This window comes from Falco biarmicus, chromosome 4 (assembly GCF_023638135.1).
Source record: "Falco biarmicus isolate bFalBia1 chromosome 4, bFalBia1.pri, whole genome shotgun sequence".
In the NCBI taxonomy this organism is placed as follows: Eukaryota; Metazoa; Chordata; class Aves; order Falconiformes; family Falconidae; genus Falco; species Falco biarmicus.
Window position 1 is genome coordinate 84,971,902 of NC_079291.1, and position 16,779 is coordinate 84,988,680.

General features: G+C 43.2%; 1 protein-coding gene across 4 annotated transcripts in view; it reads right to left on the reverse strand.

Moving 5' to 3' along the window:
- TOM1L2 (target of myb1 like 2 membrane trafficking protein) overlaps positions 1-16,779 on the reverse strand; it is a 58,878-nt gene that overhangs the window by 15,462 nt on the left and 26,637 nt on the right. For 2 of the 4 annotated variants that reach the window (XM_056335463.1, XM_056335466.1), the window contains exons 5-13: positions 15,995-16,129; positions 14,860-15,018; positions 13,957-14,073; positions 11,139-11,272; positions 8,537-8,585; positions 7,302-7,425; positions 6,083-6,200; positions 4,085-4,160; positions 810-875 (exon numbers count right to left, since the gene is read on the reverse strand). In XM_056335463.1, the coding sequence (XP_056191438.1) occupies positions 810-875; positions 4,085-4,160; positions 6,083-6,200; positions 7,302-7,425; positions 8,537-8,585; positions 11,139-11,272; positions 13,957-14,073; positions 14,860-15,018; positions 15,995-16,129 (978 nt within the window). The remainder of the gene's footprint in view (positions 1-809; positions 876-4,084; positions 4,161-6,082; positions 6,201-7,301; positions 7,426-8,536; positions 8,586-11,138; positions 11,273-13,956; positions 14,074-14,859; positions 15,019-15,994; positions 16,130-16,779) is intronic. The other 2 variants (XM_056335465.1, XM_056335464.1) reach the window with 1 other exon arrangement.

Sequence of the window (16,779 nt, forward strand, 5' to 3'; positions counted from 1 at the left end):
TTCTCCAAAAATACAAAGTTGGTCTTAGAACTTGGCTTTAAGGCATAGCTGAGGCTATTTTTTACCTGCCTCTGACTTCTGCACTTAAAGCAGGCTTTTGAACTTCTCTCTGCAAGCTTGTTGATGAAGGACAACTTCAAACAAGGTCAAAACGTGCAGAGATTCAGTGATCTTCAGAAGCTTGGTTTTATCAGAGGACTGGCATCACTAGACATGGGAATTAAATCCTTAAAGCCAGAAACACTATCATACCTTTTGGAATCTGAATCCTAACGCCAGTGGGGTGGAAGATGTCAGGCTGGGTAGCAGTTCCCCCATTCCCTTGCTTTCATAAAGGACTATCCCTACATTACCCAATTCAATTAGGTATGAACCTAAAACTTCCATATGTTTATTCCAGACCATGAAATTAAGCACTACCAGAAAAAGGCTGCTTTAAAGACACACAGAAAGCATCCTCTTTAAGAACAAGATCCATGAGACTTGTGTTTATCCCTCGAAAAGTGGATACTGCAGAAATAAATCAAGACAGTATAAGGAACCAATTGGACCTCCAGACCACTTCTGAAGGTGATGTGGGATCCTACGTATGATTCAGTTGGTTACAGGCCTTTGTCCTGTATAAACCAGAAATTGGTGCAAATCTTTCCCCTTGCCCCAGGTAATGATGTAGGTGGGAAATAAACTCCTTGTACTGTCCGATTTCAAGCAGTTCAGTAGGGCAGGACAAGAGGTGAATGTAGGATGGTTATTCTAGGTAAAGGGACTGGGGTGGGCAGTAGGAATCGCTTCACTGGTGAAGTCCTCACCATTCCTTGTGTAATTAGCCACTTGTCTATGGGCTCCATGTCTGAGTTCCCACCTTTACCTCTCCTCTGTGTTGAGAACAGAAAGGTCCATAAAGAGAAGCCACAGCAACAACCCATGATAAAGTAATGTAACAATAGCAAGTTTAAAAAATTCACATGTACATACATACACACACACACCCCCCGTTGCCTATGGTAGCTTCTGGCAGCAGCTGCATTCTCCTCTGCTGCCTGTCAGCTCTGCCCGTGGAGGAACAGACCCTACACCGACCTCTGCACTTCCTACAGACAGTTCACAGAATTTTAGTGCTTCCCCCATTGCTGATATTAAAAGAGAAAAAACCCACAAATAAAATCACTAACTAGTAGTGAGGCTGATGTTTGTCATCTTAGAAGAAGAAGTAGTGTAGGTTATACAACCTACTAAAATCAGTCAGGCTTTACTGGAAACACTATTACACACTGTGGAGTTTCCCCGTGTTTATGAAGCTGCGAGTTGCAGCACACCCCAGTTACCTCCCCGATCTCAGCAGACAGACTCTGCCCCTGCCTCTACAACAGCTCTAATAATGGTCTTGAGCAGCAGGGTAAGTAATGGCATTTGCTGCAGTGTTCTGGCAGTCTTTCAAACTGCCCCTCTCGATGAGCGGCAGAGGTTAAAAGGAACACTCATGCATCCAGTTCCTCGGAGCAGGTTGCAGACTGCATGGCACAGCAACAAAACAGCTCTCAAGATGGCTCCTTGTCCTTCAGCATCCCACGCCTGAGCCAGGGCCCGGATGCAGAGTCACCTCTAGCTCTGGAGGGGTTGCTCAGCCGCAGCAGACCGCAGCAGTTCCAGCCCACCAGCCCTGCCAGAACTGGGCTGGCTCAGCAGAGAGCCACCGCTGTGTTTACGTCTGTCCATCAAGATACCCATATACGTGGGATACTTCTGTCCCCATTACCACAGGTAAAGGATTACAGCTGATATCCCTGTTAAGTCTCATTTCAGTACTTGTGCTGAGGACACACACACAAAAAAAAAAAAAGAGGGGGAAATCACTCCAACTTCATCTACTATCTGTGTAACACTAGAGAATTGTTTCTTGGACACCTCTCCTCCCAGTTGTGATCATGCTACAGCTCTGTGGCAACAAAAGCAATTCCCAACATGGAAAAGCAATATCAAGAAAACAGTGTATTTTTAGCTCATCTTGTTTCCAGCTGCTAAATCATATTAAGACAGCTAATGCCACGTGATCAGCCATCTCTCTACAGACCATTCTGAGAATGACTACATTAGAAATGTCGGATGTGCTGAATTTTACCACTGGACAACTGTGCTGGAACAAGATGTGTGTGAAGAATGTGCTGCAAAGCTTTTGGCTCCTCCCTAGAGCTGTTCTTAAATTAGCTCTCTACCCAAATTAACACGTGTGTTTCATTTACTGAGCACTGCCAGTTTTTTTGCTACACATGCTGCGGCTGGTAACTTTAGGAGAGTTTAATTTTTATTTCCTTTAAGAAGAGACACCCAGAAGCCTCACAACACTTGACAAAATAGCATTCAGTTGACTACTGAAAGACTGTGTTGCAAAACAAGCTATTCTGATTACATGATATAGTCATCAGGACCTTTGAAAAGAAGATGAAAGTCTCTCCAACATCTCCGAGCCCAAAGTTCCACAACCCATAAAGCATTTGCCCCAAAAAAACTTTGACCGTCAGATTAGCTTAGACACAGCCCTTTGAACTGACAACACTTCGGGCAGAGCAGCAGCTACGCGGGTGTGAATGACACGTCGCACTGGCGCCTCAAGCAGAATTGGCTGAGAACAAAAGTGTTAATAAATAAGGACATGACCCCGTGGCCACCAGGGAATACAGCCCCCTTGACCAGGAGCTAAATGCACGCCTCTTGCGTTTGATTAGCCACGAACAAAAAGCAGAATCTCAAATCCTTTCCCAGGTCCTGCCAATAACACAGCTCAGTGGTACTGGGGGCTTGGGTTGTCACACTGGCCTCAGGAATTGCTCTTGCACCCCCCTTAACATATTTCTGCCCCTGCCTCCCCACGCTTCCCCCTTTTCCCTCAGTACTGCTGCCATGAGCTGCTGTGGGGTTAAGCTTGAAACTGGTCACGGGGCTGACCTGGGTTACAAAATGCCCTTTTTGCAAGAGGACAGGGACAGGAATAAGCAGATAGATTTGTGGGTCAGAGGGATGCTCCATAAAAAAAAAAAAAAAAAAAAAAAAAAAATCATTGCTGAAGCCCTGCTACCACTGAACTATGGCCCAGGCAGGCAGGCAGCTGTGATCTGACCCCAGCTGGCTCTGAATGCAAATTCTCCCTGGCTCAGAGCACAAGCTGCCAGGCATGCCAGCTGCCCTGAGCACTCCCATTTCAACTTATGAAAGAACCAGGGCGGGATCAGCCAAGGCATGGGGAGCTAATTCTCCATGGAGGAGGGAGGCATGTACATGCTCGGCTGGCTCTGCCATGCTCTCTAGTGGTCAGCACAGACCGAAGTCAGGCTGGGAAAAGGCTCTAAACTTGCTCTGTCATCTAAAAACTTAGACACAGCTGAGTACAAAAAAAAGCAGGACAGTTTTAAACAGCAGTGTGGGTAGAAAGGGGTTGACGGATGATCTGAAAGCTCTTTTCACTTCTGCCTTCATCAAGATATGCAGACAAAGCTGGCCAAGCTCACTCTCTCAAACATATTTCTAGCATCAGCTGCTGTGAGGTGACAGCACATGGGCATCTTCTGCCCACACAAGATAGCAGGAGCCTGCCCTGGGACAGACAGAACAGACTACGTGCAAGGCGAGTTATGGCAAAGCCTGTGAAGCATTAAAAGTCTACGTAATTTTTTTTCCCCCTGTAACTTGCTTGTGTATCCATGCACTTAGAGCAAAGTCTAGTAGATTAAGACTGCATCAACTTTCATAAGCAAAACCAAACCAAACAAATGCATACTAGTGTTCACAAGGTGTTCCCCACATTCTTTTCAGCAGTGATTCCAGTCAAAGAGCTGGACCCCCCAGGCAAGCTGCAAGAACACAGGAGAATCTACCCACTATGATTCTAAAGTCTTTTAGGCTGATGTGCTAAGTAGCAGCTCTTTAGAGATCATTACTGAGCAAGTACTTGCTCCTAGATATCAATTTGAAAATCGCCAGTACTAGCGTGTTGCTGGAATACAGAATGAGAAGTCTTGGTCAAAGCAGCTGCCTACAGCTTGGATCCCACGCATGGCTTCAGATAACAAAACACAGAGCAACGACCTACCCCTCCTGTGTTCTGTTTTCGAACATCCAGGGCAGATGCTAGTCCTTTGACAGCCTGTGGATCCTCATACGTTACGCTGAAAGAAAGGAACAAACCACAGAACTAGAAGGAAGTCCAGCAGTCACCCATGCAGAACACACTTGCTACTCTGATTTACTCCCCTGGAAATCAGAAAGCACATTTTTTTTTCTTAACCAGACTTCAAGTGTACTAATGTATTCCAAGAGGAGGAGCGTGCTCTATTATATAAAGACCATCCATCAGTTTCAGTAAACATGTTGAAGCAAGAAGAGTAACATCAGCATTATGAAAGGTAGGCAAATAGGTTACGAGACACCATAAGCATGTCCAAGAGCTAGCAGGGGACTATGAAAAGAGGCCTGAGCACAGATTACATTTTGCAAAGCTCTGAAGATGACATTTGGAAGCCTGACCTTGATGCATGCATGGGGGAAGGCAGAGGGAGACTCAAAGACAGATGAAACATAACTAAGCAACTACAGCGAAGCATACAAAGAAACGCATTATTTACAGAGGTTGAATTTTTTAAAAGCTTCTTCACTTGCTATGCAAGAGGGACATGCAGCAGTCAGGTGACAGAGGCAACAGCATCATTTCTCAGAGCACTGTGGTGAACCATGAGCTGAAGCAGATGCCAACACTTGCCCATAAATCAACCCCTGGGAGGAGCTGTATGTCTGAGCAGGAGCAGCACCTTCTCTTCCAGGGTGCTGGCTTCTCCCAGGCTCTGAGCACAGCTCCCAGAGACTCTCACCTACGCACCACGGTAAGTCACACTCACATCTTTACTGCCTTGCTGCTGCTCCATTTATACAGCGTACAATCCAAGGAAGATATAGCAATCCTCTCTTGTGAAATCATGGACTGATATGTGCTCCTTGCTCCATTAGCTCACAGAAGGAGATAGAGGTGCAGTGTGGGAAGACTAGTTTCATGCTTCATTTAGCACAAGAGACAGAGGGACCTCTATTAGATCTCTCTGCAATGATTCTCCTTTCTGACTATACGTTAGGGCTTTCAGCCTGAAATCTCCAGTGGTAACGTATGCCTCAACAGTAGAGCATGTCTCCTGAACACTGCTGAGGCAGTACCAATAGCTATATTGATAATGGCAAACAAAAGATCCTAAATAAATGAGCTGGCTTGAGTTTTCCAGGACTGGTAAGTTTAGCTTGGACCTTAGCAAATTATCAAAAACTATTTAACAAAATTTCTTAGTCTGAAACAAGACACTGATGATGTGCCAACTGCTGGTAGCCACTGCATCTGAAACCAGGAGGAGGCAAGAAATAATATATGAAAGAAAAATACCTAAGTGTATCTTTCAGTGAATCTCACTTGACAGGTATCAAAGGATTTCTTAATAAGTGCATAATTTATTTTACATTAAAATAATTTGGTCTTTTAAATGCCCTTGAAAGTTTCAGATTTGCAGCTCTAGAGATGCAAGCCCTATGCATATAAACAAGTTAGGGATAGCATGGCAGCTGGATGAGCTGCACTGCCTTGACAGCCTGCAAGAGCCTGACTGCTGGGCCAAAGGGAGAGTTTAACTGGATGGTAACTCTGTTTCCTAGCCCTTGATGACAGTAATTCAGTCACCAAAGCATATCCATGACCTTCAGGTGAAGGAACCTTATGCTCCGGTATCTCAAGCACGGGCCAGGTGGATAGGATGACAAACCTCTAAGAAAGGAAGCATCTACAGAAGTAAAGGCAAGTGCATTTTCAAGTTTCCAGTGAGCTCGTTATCCGAGACAGTCAAATACCATTACTCAGTAAGCCTGCTCTGGCCAGCACTTCTCCACTGGCTCATACTGATAATGACCAAGAGGATAGGGATTGCATTAAAAGCACAAAAACATACATCAAAACTACTTTTTTAGTCTGGAATGAAGTCAAGAAGTTTCAGATTTATGCTTTTAGAAAACAGCAATATCGTGACTCAACCAGCACTAAAGACAAACTCCAACATACTTCTTTCGCTGCTCAGCCAAGGAACTGCCTCTTGTCTGTGCAAACATGTCGAAGTCATCACGAGGATTACAGTGTTGTAGAGAGCTGAGCGTACCACTGACGCTGTTCGTACCCAAGTCTGCAACCAGAGGCAAAAAAGCAAACCAATGAAATAGCAAATCACATGCAAGCACCGCTGCCATGACTATGTAGGTTACAGAGAAAGTCATTAACAACCACAGGACAGCTATAGATATCTAGTCAACAGTTGCAGCACTGAGCACAGTTCTGGCCAGAAGAGGCTGGAGGCTGCTAATCGTGCATTTCTTAAAAGACAAGCATAGAGATTGTCTTACTCCTCCTGGAAGCACCACACCATAAGTACTCCTCATCAAGAAACCAGCATTTGGTAATTGGTGAGCACCCGCTGCCATCTCATTCTGAGATATTTACTATTCACTAACATGGTCCAAAATTTTGGGCAGGGATACCAGTCCTCCCCACAACGTTGTCTCTCAGCTACTGACTGTGAAACCAACAGTTTCAAATCAAGCGGTATGATATTGGCACCATGCTAAAAGAGGTGAAGAACCTTCAGTCAAATCAAGTGATCCTATCAAACTGCTTTGGTTTGATTTAATGTAGAACAGCTAACAATTTCATAATACTTTTCATCCAAAGATTTGAAATATTATCTGTAGAAGGGGAATCAAGAATGTTCACCAGACTGATTTCATGGAGAGCTATACCTCAGAAGAAATAAAAGTAGTAGTACAAATTTTACCATGAACAAGAACTTGCACCCTTTCCTTCCATTTCCCCTTTGGTTAATAAATCCCTCCCTCTGTGCCAGCCTAGTTCCCAGTTACAGATCATTCCAGTGCGGAGGAGTGGGAAAGCCTTCCTAATCCTGTAAGTCACACACCCAAACCTTCCAAAGGCTACCGACACGACTGCATTAACCAGGCAGTGGAGAGCCAAAGGGAGCCAGAACTCCCTGACCCACAAGTGAAAAATGGCTCCTTGTAAATCCCCACAGCCCACTGTGATAAGGGCTTGTACTGGGCACTCAGATTGGTCACAGGGACCTCAGCAACCGCGCAGACTTGCTCCCACAACCACACACCTGGATTGCCTAGCAGCCCCTGTATGCTGTTCAAGATCCACATGCTGGTTAGGCTTGAAAAAGTCCATGCATCGCAGCCTCACGTTCATCAGCACTGTTTGATCAGGTACTCACCAAGCCCTGCAAGCTGTGAAGAAAGTGAAGATGGGGGTGCTGAGTTTCCAACCATTGGGCTCACTACAGCTGGAGAGCCAGGACCCAAATCTATTAAATTATCTTCTGTCACCTCATTCAGTACCTGTTGGGACACAAGAAACCCAGCAAGTTACACATGCCAGACAATTCCTGTTGCAGTGCAACATTAGCCAAAAAATAATGGGTACTTCCTAAAAAGATATCTCTTGCATATTGCCAAATGGACCAGTCTCTCAGATACTACTGTGATAAGCACAGGACAAAAAGGGTCAGGCACCAAAAAACCATCAAGTTCGACTGCTCAGCACCACAGGAAGCTCTCCTGGAGGTCACTGATATCTCTCCAGATTTAGCTAATGTGTCTGTGTTCTCCACCTTTTAACACTGGACCAACAGACCATCAGATCCAAGTCAAACTGAATTTGCTACCATCTTCCACATTAGGCATAAACTGTTTTCAGAAACAAAACTTCTTTGTTTTGACTAAAGTTACAATGCAGAGCCAGTGCTGAGGTTTGCATCACACTGGCAGTAGAAGTGGTAATCAAACAGGCAAAGCAGAGAGGAAATGGTTAGAAGAATGCAGAACAGAAAATGTAATAGTCCTACATATGAATTCATTATGAACTCAGATCTTGAACATTATGAAACGACTATAAAATAGTTTTCACTGTAAGAGTAATTAAAACTGTGACTTTTCAGCTTGGAAAGGGGTTGCTGAAAAAGGAGATGAAAGGGCTTCCTAAAATTATGAGTGGCATGAAGAAAATTAACCTGAACAGTGGTTAGGTAAGACACGGTGAAGAAGGTGGAGCAAATAAAAGTCATTAAGTGACTTGCTCAAATACGAACAAAATATTTATTACATATAAATACTCACATAAGTGTGTGCACACATAGTGAAACTGTGGAACTCACTGCTCAAGGACACTGTGAATTCCTAAAGCTCACATGGACTCAAAATCAATCAAAAAAGTTAAAGGAAAGAAAATCCATCATGGATTGTAAACACAGATAGATGTTTCAGTGTAGTGTCTTCCGAGCTAAAGCTGTCATTTGCTGTTTGCCACATTCTTACACTCTTTTCCTGGTATGCACTATTAGCTGCTACAGGCAGGACACAGGGCTAAACAGGTAGAAGGTCTGATACTAGTGATATTAGTCCAGCTAGTACAGTGTACCTGCTGATATAATAAATGGAATTTGGTACTTACTCCATTGCTGGCATTTTGTGTTGAACGTCCCGATCTGTATCGTTCAAATCTGTTTAAACAAAAACAAAAAAACCACCCAACATGGGCTATCAAAGCCACCAAAAACCAATGAAAACCACAAGTTTACAACAAAGCCACGACATGCTTGCCACTGAAGATTTTGTTGGCTCAAGGGGGAACCCTGAAAGTTTTAATTCCAAGCCAGGACAAAGAAAGGATAGTTGCAGAAGTTGCATTCTTGGCAAATGTAGATATCAAGTTGACTAATCTGATCCTGCAGCACACACATGCCTGAAAAACACTGTAGTTTTTGTCTTTGGGTTGTTTTGTGGTTGGGTTTCGGGTTTGGGTTTGGTGTTTTTTGTTGGTTTTTTGTTTGGTTTTTTTTTTTTGTTTTTGTTTTGTTTTGTTTTTTTATTAAGTGCTTTGTGATAAGACTATTCTGTTAGCCAAGGGACAGGAGGAACTGTGGCAAGATTGATGGTCCCAGCTAAATAAGCTGAGCACCGCAGCAACTCTTACTCCCACTTAACAGCTCCCTCTTGCTGCAATACACGTAAATTAGAAGCCATATGCACGCTAGCACAGCCCTACCCAGGCAGCACATGGCAAGGGAAACAACGATTAGCAGATTCATTTCTTAAAACATTCTGGGTCAACACAAAGATCGCCAGAACCTATGTTCAAATAGGTTGGTACTTTCCAAGAATGAAAAGTAATGACAGTGGATCAAAATTCTCATACTTCTTAGGGGAAGAAGCCTGGTTAGTTGAGATGCTGTCTCTACTCCTTCCCCGAACGCATGTGCATCTGGGACTGCAAACCTACACCCAGCTTTCAGGAACTCAAAAGGGCAGGGGGAACTACCTCCTCCCAATGCCTGTCTGAGGTCAGTCCAACCTCCTCCCTCATGAAGAAAATCACCGTCATTTCTCTGAGGTTAGAATTTCTCCTCATTTAAAAGTAGTTTCACATGTAACCTCTCTTTTCAGTAAAAAGCCCATAATATTCATATGACCCTGTGGGTTTTCTCCCATATGGACAAAATACAACAGGGAATCTCAAGCGAACTAAAATGTTTTCTTAATGTAACAGAGAAAAATGCAGACTTAAAAGGCAGCAAAACCAAATTCAGGCCCAAATTTCAATTTTAGGAAACTGTGGGTGTCTACTATTATTGGAAATCCAGCTCCTTTAGCTGGAAACCTAAGACACCTCCCACCTCATATTTCTCACCAAAAGGCTTATGAACCACACGTTCATTTCCATCCAAAGCTTCACAGTGAAGGCCAGAGCTCCTGCTTGAGTCACTGACAGAGCTCGGCACCCATACGAGAGACGGGCGTGATGAATGTGGAGCTTTTAGAATAGCAGAGGAGGAATGGAATTTATGGAAATGCTCAGACCAGTGCAGTTATTCTACCACAAATTGCTTGCTAACATCACTCAGCTCACCTTTCAGGGTATAACGACTACAAATACATTAGCTCGAGTCAGCAAAGTTGCAGATGGAGGAAAACAGAAAAAATATTAAGGGTGGCCAGACTAAGCCCTAGTGACAGTTACACTCTGCTACTTGTAGAATCATGCTCGTGCATGAAACATTTCACATGAAAAGCCAGCATTTGTTTCAAAGTTTGCCCCAATCTTCTCTGAAGAACTAAATCAAAGGCAAAATCGAGGCCACTGAGCCTTCTTTCCAGCCTGTGCCATGACAGCACAGATTCACAGATCTAGAGTCTAATTTATTTTTAAAAGCTTGAGAAACAAAGCCCTGTGCTAAGAGCAAGGAACAAAGGGTACTCTTAGTGCCTCACTCCCCAGGCCTGTCATTAAGGGGAAGATTAAACTTTCCCAAGACTCTGTATCACGTGTCACCTACTGCAGCAGATGTGGCTGACAGCGCCTTTGTCTAACATGTCGAAAGTCCTATGACCCAAGTCCCACCCCTGGGGATGATTCCCGCAGACCAGCTCTTCAAAACCTCAGCTCAGTGCAAGACAGGCTTTTTTCAAGATTTTATGTGTTGCTTACAAACAAAACCCTTAGGTGCACAAAGGTCACGCCCACCTCAGACAGCTTCTCTCGCACCAGTACTGGAACTAGAAAGCTCAGATACCAGAAGACAGAGAGAGCTCATGGGAGCCTGCTTAAGTAAGGCAGGAAGCAGCACAAGCACGTGTGCAGAGCCCAAGCTACCAAGCAGAACTAGTGACCGTGGCTGTGCTATTTTTGGTCCCAAGTCCCTACATCTGTACAGCACCGCATACCAGGGACTTGCAGACTCAAGCCTCTGCTAGTTCAGAGGGTTTTGCACAAGGTTGCCCTGCATTTTAGGGATAAGCCCCACAAAAAAAATCAATGGCTAGGACACACACAAAAAAAAAATATTAAAATCACAGTATTAAAGGAAACCACTGAAACAGGAATGTTACCATAAAAACCATAGAAAGACTTTGTAAATGCTTTCTGTGGTTTGGTTCTCTGCACTTTGTTACACAGGACCACTGGCCCAGATGACCAACTCTTGTCAACTGACCTGTTTTACACTTAAGCGAAAACCCAGAACGAACGTAAATAGTTAATGGAAAAGGTGCCCCACCTTTCATATCGGAGGAAGACATTGTTTAAATCATCGTTCACATGCAGCAGTTCCTCTGTGACTTCTTCATTGGACACTCGTGAGATAAGCTCCACAATTCTCTGCTGCATAGCTCTACAGGTTCGGTTCAGTTCCTAGGGGGAATGCATTGTGCACACACATTCTGATAAGCAGCTAGCAATAAGTAGATCTTAGTTGAGCCCTGTTCACAGTCAAACACCGTCCCCCAGCTGAGAAATACTAAGACAAGTTTATCTTTGCATGATTAAATGTCACCCAAAAGCACATCTAATCAAACACCCTTCAAGAGACGATGGCATAAAACCTTGAGAGCCTATTTACAATTCAACATCCTGATTCTTCTTTAACTCCGAGTACTTCAAAAAATAAATACCTGTATTTTAGTGATCTGTTTTAAGAATAAAACATGTTAATACAACAGCTTTCCAGAAGAGAGCTTTCAAGGAAAATTCAATCTGCTCTTTTTGGCAGTATCATCCTTGAAAACTAAAAGCAGAACAAGTTGGGGCCGGGGGGGGGGGCATAGTTCATCAGGGCTACCACAAGTAGCTGAGCGTGTGCTAGGAAGAGAAATGTTGGAGACACAGAACTTACTAACTACTGAGAGCATGAGGGTGAACACAAAAGACTGAGCAGGAGCATGAAAAGATGGGGACTCCACACACACTTCAGTACTGAACTACACACACAAACATTCTCTTCAACTGATCAAGTCCACAGACAACAGACTGCAAAAAGGCAGTGGGAAGTTTCAGAAGAAAATTGTAAACAACATAGGGTAAGGACTTTTGTTTTAGAAATCTCTCATGCTGAGAAATCTAGATTTGAGTTTGCCTAAACCAGGAGTTCTCATGATTCCAGGACATCTCTTACACCAAATTACTTAGCAGAATTCTTTACTCCTGAAAGGCCTCAAGACCAAAGGTCAAAACTAGTCTGCTGAGGAGGAACTACAAGAAATGTGACATATGGCATGGTGCCACTGATTAGGCCCACGGTTTTACTTCAATAAGCACTGACATTCCAACTAAAGCACGTCCCTCTGTCATCTTCTACAGCCCCCCTTCCCCCAGCTCCACTTCAGAGCAAAAATTCAGCGCTAAACAAGGATGACTTGTTGGTACACAACCTTGGGGATGAAAGCAAAAATGTGTTTGTTTTCCTTGCTTGGTCTGACAACCTAAGCTCTGGATAAATTTCACCTAGTGCAATCCAGCTGCCTTAACAGCTTGAGGAATGTGTTCTCCAATGTCAGTTTTGATCCCATCACTTTAGAAGCAGATTGTGACATTTCAGAGGTTTGTTTGCTGCCTTTCCGAGAGGGCTGACAGTACCTATCTATTCTGCTCAGAGCTGGCTCTCTAGCAAGCTGTTTACATTTGACTGTTGGAGAAAATGTCAGGAATTATTTAAGGAGAAGGCCTATATAAACCTCAAAGCAAGGAGTTCTTGCATGCAGCACTCAGCTCACAGCTTTCAAAAGACTAACCATCCTTTGTGATCAAAAAACGGGTTCTCCCCAGCTCTTGTAATTCAGATTTAAGATGCATCAGTCAAAGAAGGGAACCAGTTGGAACAAAGAATCGTTGCTGTCACTCCATTTTATGATCAAGTTCTTTCACCTTAAAGCTTATGCTGTAAGGTTACGCTGTCAAGATGTTAGTATTTGTTTCTGAATGTAAGCAAACTGTTCTACGCTATTCTAGTCTGTCATGGTTTCCTGGAAGCTTCTTTTGTTTTCAGCAGTCTGACCCAAATGGGCAGTAACTGAAAGGCTCTTTATTGCAAAGCCTCTCATCAGCTGCCATGATGGCTCTGAGACAAACACAACACCGCTGCATGGGAGAGACCAGTTTTTGGATGGATTTCAAACTCTGATGTATCAGAGAGCAATTCCCTGTCTTCCTCCAAATGTACTGCTGTGGGAGCCCATCCTCCCTGCTGGAGGATCAAAACAGAAGCCTTTTTCTGAAGCTGTGGAAAGGCAAATACCATGTTAAGGGCAGCAGCTGGAATGCTAGATCACACTATTCCTCATCTGTGTTGCATGTGGTACTGTATTACCTTCCTCAGCCAAAAGGCCACCCTGCTATCGCTAGCTTAGAGAACCAGCTATGAAGCCTGAGACACGAGCTCAACTTACATCATTTTCCCTCTGGAGATAGAAAATGCTGCACAGGACTGAGACTTTCTAGCAAAGAAATCCCTTCTGATTACCCAGTCTAACCCTCCAGACTGCACAAAACTTAGTCTGAGCATCTGCCTTAAAACACAGCCTTCAGGAGAAGCTACAGCACATCTTCTGGAAAGCCAGTTCATATATAATTAACATTTCAAGTGGCAGAGAATCCACAGACCCTTGGCAATATTTAGTCCAGCTGGAGACATGGACTGTTTTTTTCCAGCATGGTGACTGGGAATGTTTTGACACTGTACGAGTGATGATGGAGGATGTAAAAGAAGCAGAAATGCTCAGGGCTTACAGAGCCTATAGCAATTCTAAGCTGCTTTGTGGTAAAGGAGACCTTACATTCGACGTTGGGAAAAATTTCTAGCTACACTGAGAAGAAAGCACTGGAACAAGTTTCAAGGAGTGTTAGGAAACCCTTGTTACTGGAAGCTTTAACAAATGAAGAAAATCAAGTGATGAGACTAACCAGGATCAAGCACAGCCCACATTCATTACATAAACCGAGCAAACCAAAGCAGTGAACCAGAACAAACACCACCCCCTGCCCCCCGCTGACAAACTCAAGCACAGAAAGGATCAGAATCATACTGGCTAGGAAGCTGTTACCTGGAGTAACTCAAGGTCTGAGGAATCCTCTTGTCCGGGTACCATTTCTGTCAGCATTTCAGACATCACTTTTGTATTCCCACGAACAATGTCCAATTCACTGCGCAGCCGGGCAATCTAGATTCAGATAAAAAGAAAGCAAAATACTGCATAATCTTTTGGTTTTGCAGATCATTTTCAAGAGCTGATGTTGTGATACTTCTGGTTCTGTCTGACTTGATATTTGAGGCTCCAGACATTCAGGGCGGGTGGGGGTGGGAAGCAAAGATAAAAAAGTTTACCCAGGAGAGAATTTTAGAAAAGCAACAGCAAAAAGAAAAGAACTTTGTAGAACCATTCACTGTCACTGCAAACCCAGATGTGCTGTGCTTGTATGGAAGCGAAGCAATTTAACAGCAGCTAAAAACAGACCTCAGTTCCAGTATACCTTGTGTGTCTCACTCAAGCGTGGAGAAATATGTATAAGTTTTGAGTAGGATCTTCAGCTCTGAAGTTATTATTTTTGCAGAGGGAAAAGAAGATCCTATATTAGAGCAATTGCAAAGGTCTTAGAAATGCAGACTTAACTCCCTGTTACGACTTCCTGCATCTGCTGGACATTCTGTGCCTTTAAAGGAGGGAGGCTAACAAGAATAACTGTCAACCTACTGCATAACCACCGAGTGGACTGGTATATCAGATAGGGATGGCCAGGAAACCTCACAAATTGTTGAAGGCCTAGATTTCAGCGTATAATAAAAGGAAAGATTACCAAGCAAAACCAGACCGAGGAGGCAATCAAAGTCAAAAGAGTTAAAGCGAAATTTCCTCTGCAATTTGTTTTCTAATTTCATCTGCTGAAGGAGTCTAACTCAAAAAAAAAACCAACAAAAAACCAAACCAAAAACACCATCACCCCAATACCTGTTCAGAATTAGCAGTGATGGGACCAGTCACATTCAAAGCTGGAGCCTGAGGAGCAGAATACGTCGTCGGAGAAGTTGAAGAATAGGAACTGGTGCTCATCCTTTGCTGAGACTGTGAATTGTGCATATTTGCTGCAGGATCAACTTCAGGAACACTCTGCCACATCAGAAAGACAGGAGTTCAAAAGCTGAACTGTGACAACACTTGCTTTGTAAGCAACCTCAAGCCAAATGTGCTCAAATATAGAACATAATTGCACCTTGTGGAAAAGGTCAGTGTCGTTACGAGAACAGACTGGCAGGCCAGCCCATAAACGGACAGCTGCAACAGAAAATGCATGCCCATGTCTTTCGACCCAACCCACGTGCATTTTAGTCAATTTACAAGAAAAGCAAGAAGAAAAATAAAAACAAGATCCAAAGATAAATAATTATAAATTATTTTAAACCAGGAATTAAGTTGCACGCTTACAAAAAATGATGTTACGCAGTTACCAAATTTAATTAATCTTGACACAAGAATTGTAAACTTTCAGACCTTCATCACTTGCATTTACCACTTCAAAGATTCATTAACTTCAGTTCTCAGAGTAAATAATCAGAACACCTGCAATCATTAAGTTACTTCCTAGCAGCAGTTCTGTCAACCTTCTAGATCTAACTGTTCAGAGGTGTAAAAACCTCACATTACTATGGGATCAGTGGGAGGTTTAGACTCTACACCTTTAAAAAGATGGGCAGGCCTTGGTTTAGGGTTATCACCAACTCAACCAACCATACTTTTGAGCAAAAGAATTAAGTCTCAACCATATATCCTGATGGACTCTCTTTGAACAAGTTAGCTGCATTTGCCTGGTATTTTTGTGGTACAAGACAAGCATACAAATCTCCTCCAAACTTTTTTCTCTGCTCACTGATGTTTAGCTCAAGGAAGGAGAGACCATTAGCTTATCAGCCTGTCAAATGCAGCTGTATTATTCTTCTCCTACATGCCCTTTCACTATTAAAAATGTCCTTCCAGGAGTGAGACAATGAGCCAAATTCAGAGAAACAGGAGGAGAAAGAAGAGCAGTTATCCAACTACTTGGACATCTTGGGAAAATACCCCTGGAACTGCAAATGCTGCAGCTTACCCTCTGCGGTGTGTGTATTGGAGACAGAGCATCAAGATCTGCCATGGGAAACTCTATACCTTTCCTCTTGAGTTCTTCATAAATATGCACTACTCCAGTTAAATCAGGGCTACTTCGGAAGGCATCAGCCCAAGCCTGGAAAACATAAGGGATTATCCATGAACCTTCCAAATGAAGTTCCAGATCCATCCTGACTTCAGATACTGACTACAAAAGCTTTCATATATTTCAGCTTCAAAGAGAAGCTATAATCATTAGACCTGGTCTAAAATATCTTGCAAGTATTATTAAGACAGTCACACACACATTTTAATGAAATATAAAGTAGACAGGAGCTCAGTGCACAGTAGCTATGTCTAGTCCCTGACATCATCAAAATCTGTAAATGCAAATGAAAGCCACTTCCAATCTCCTCTACTTAGCGGTGATCACATGCTGATCTTTTCTTCCACATTGTATGGCAGTGACCCACCAGAAATAGTCTGTGTGAAATTAAATTGATCTAAGCAAAATTCATAAAGTCATACAATAATCTTAAATAATCTCAATTTAATTTGTGAAATATCCTCACTTGCTGCCAAAGAAAAAAACACAGCTGTCAAGTTTTCTTCAGTATTTCATTTGGACCAAACTTAAATAAAAAAGGTAGTTTCTAAGGTTCTTACGTAGTGAAACATGCAGTCCCATGAGCAGCAAAACTAACGAAGCCTGGGTGCTTACAGAGCGTATCCAACACTTAAGACACCCTGGTGTGTCAGAAAGAACAAGTTTAGAGGGAGAATTTC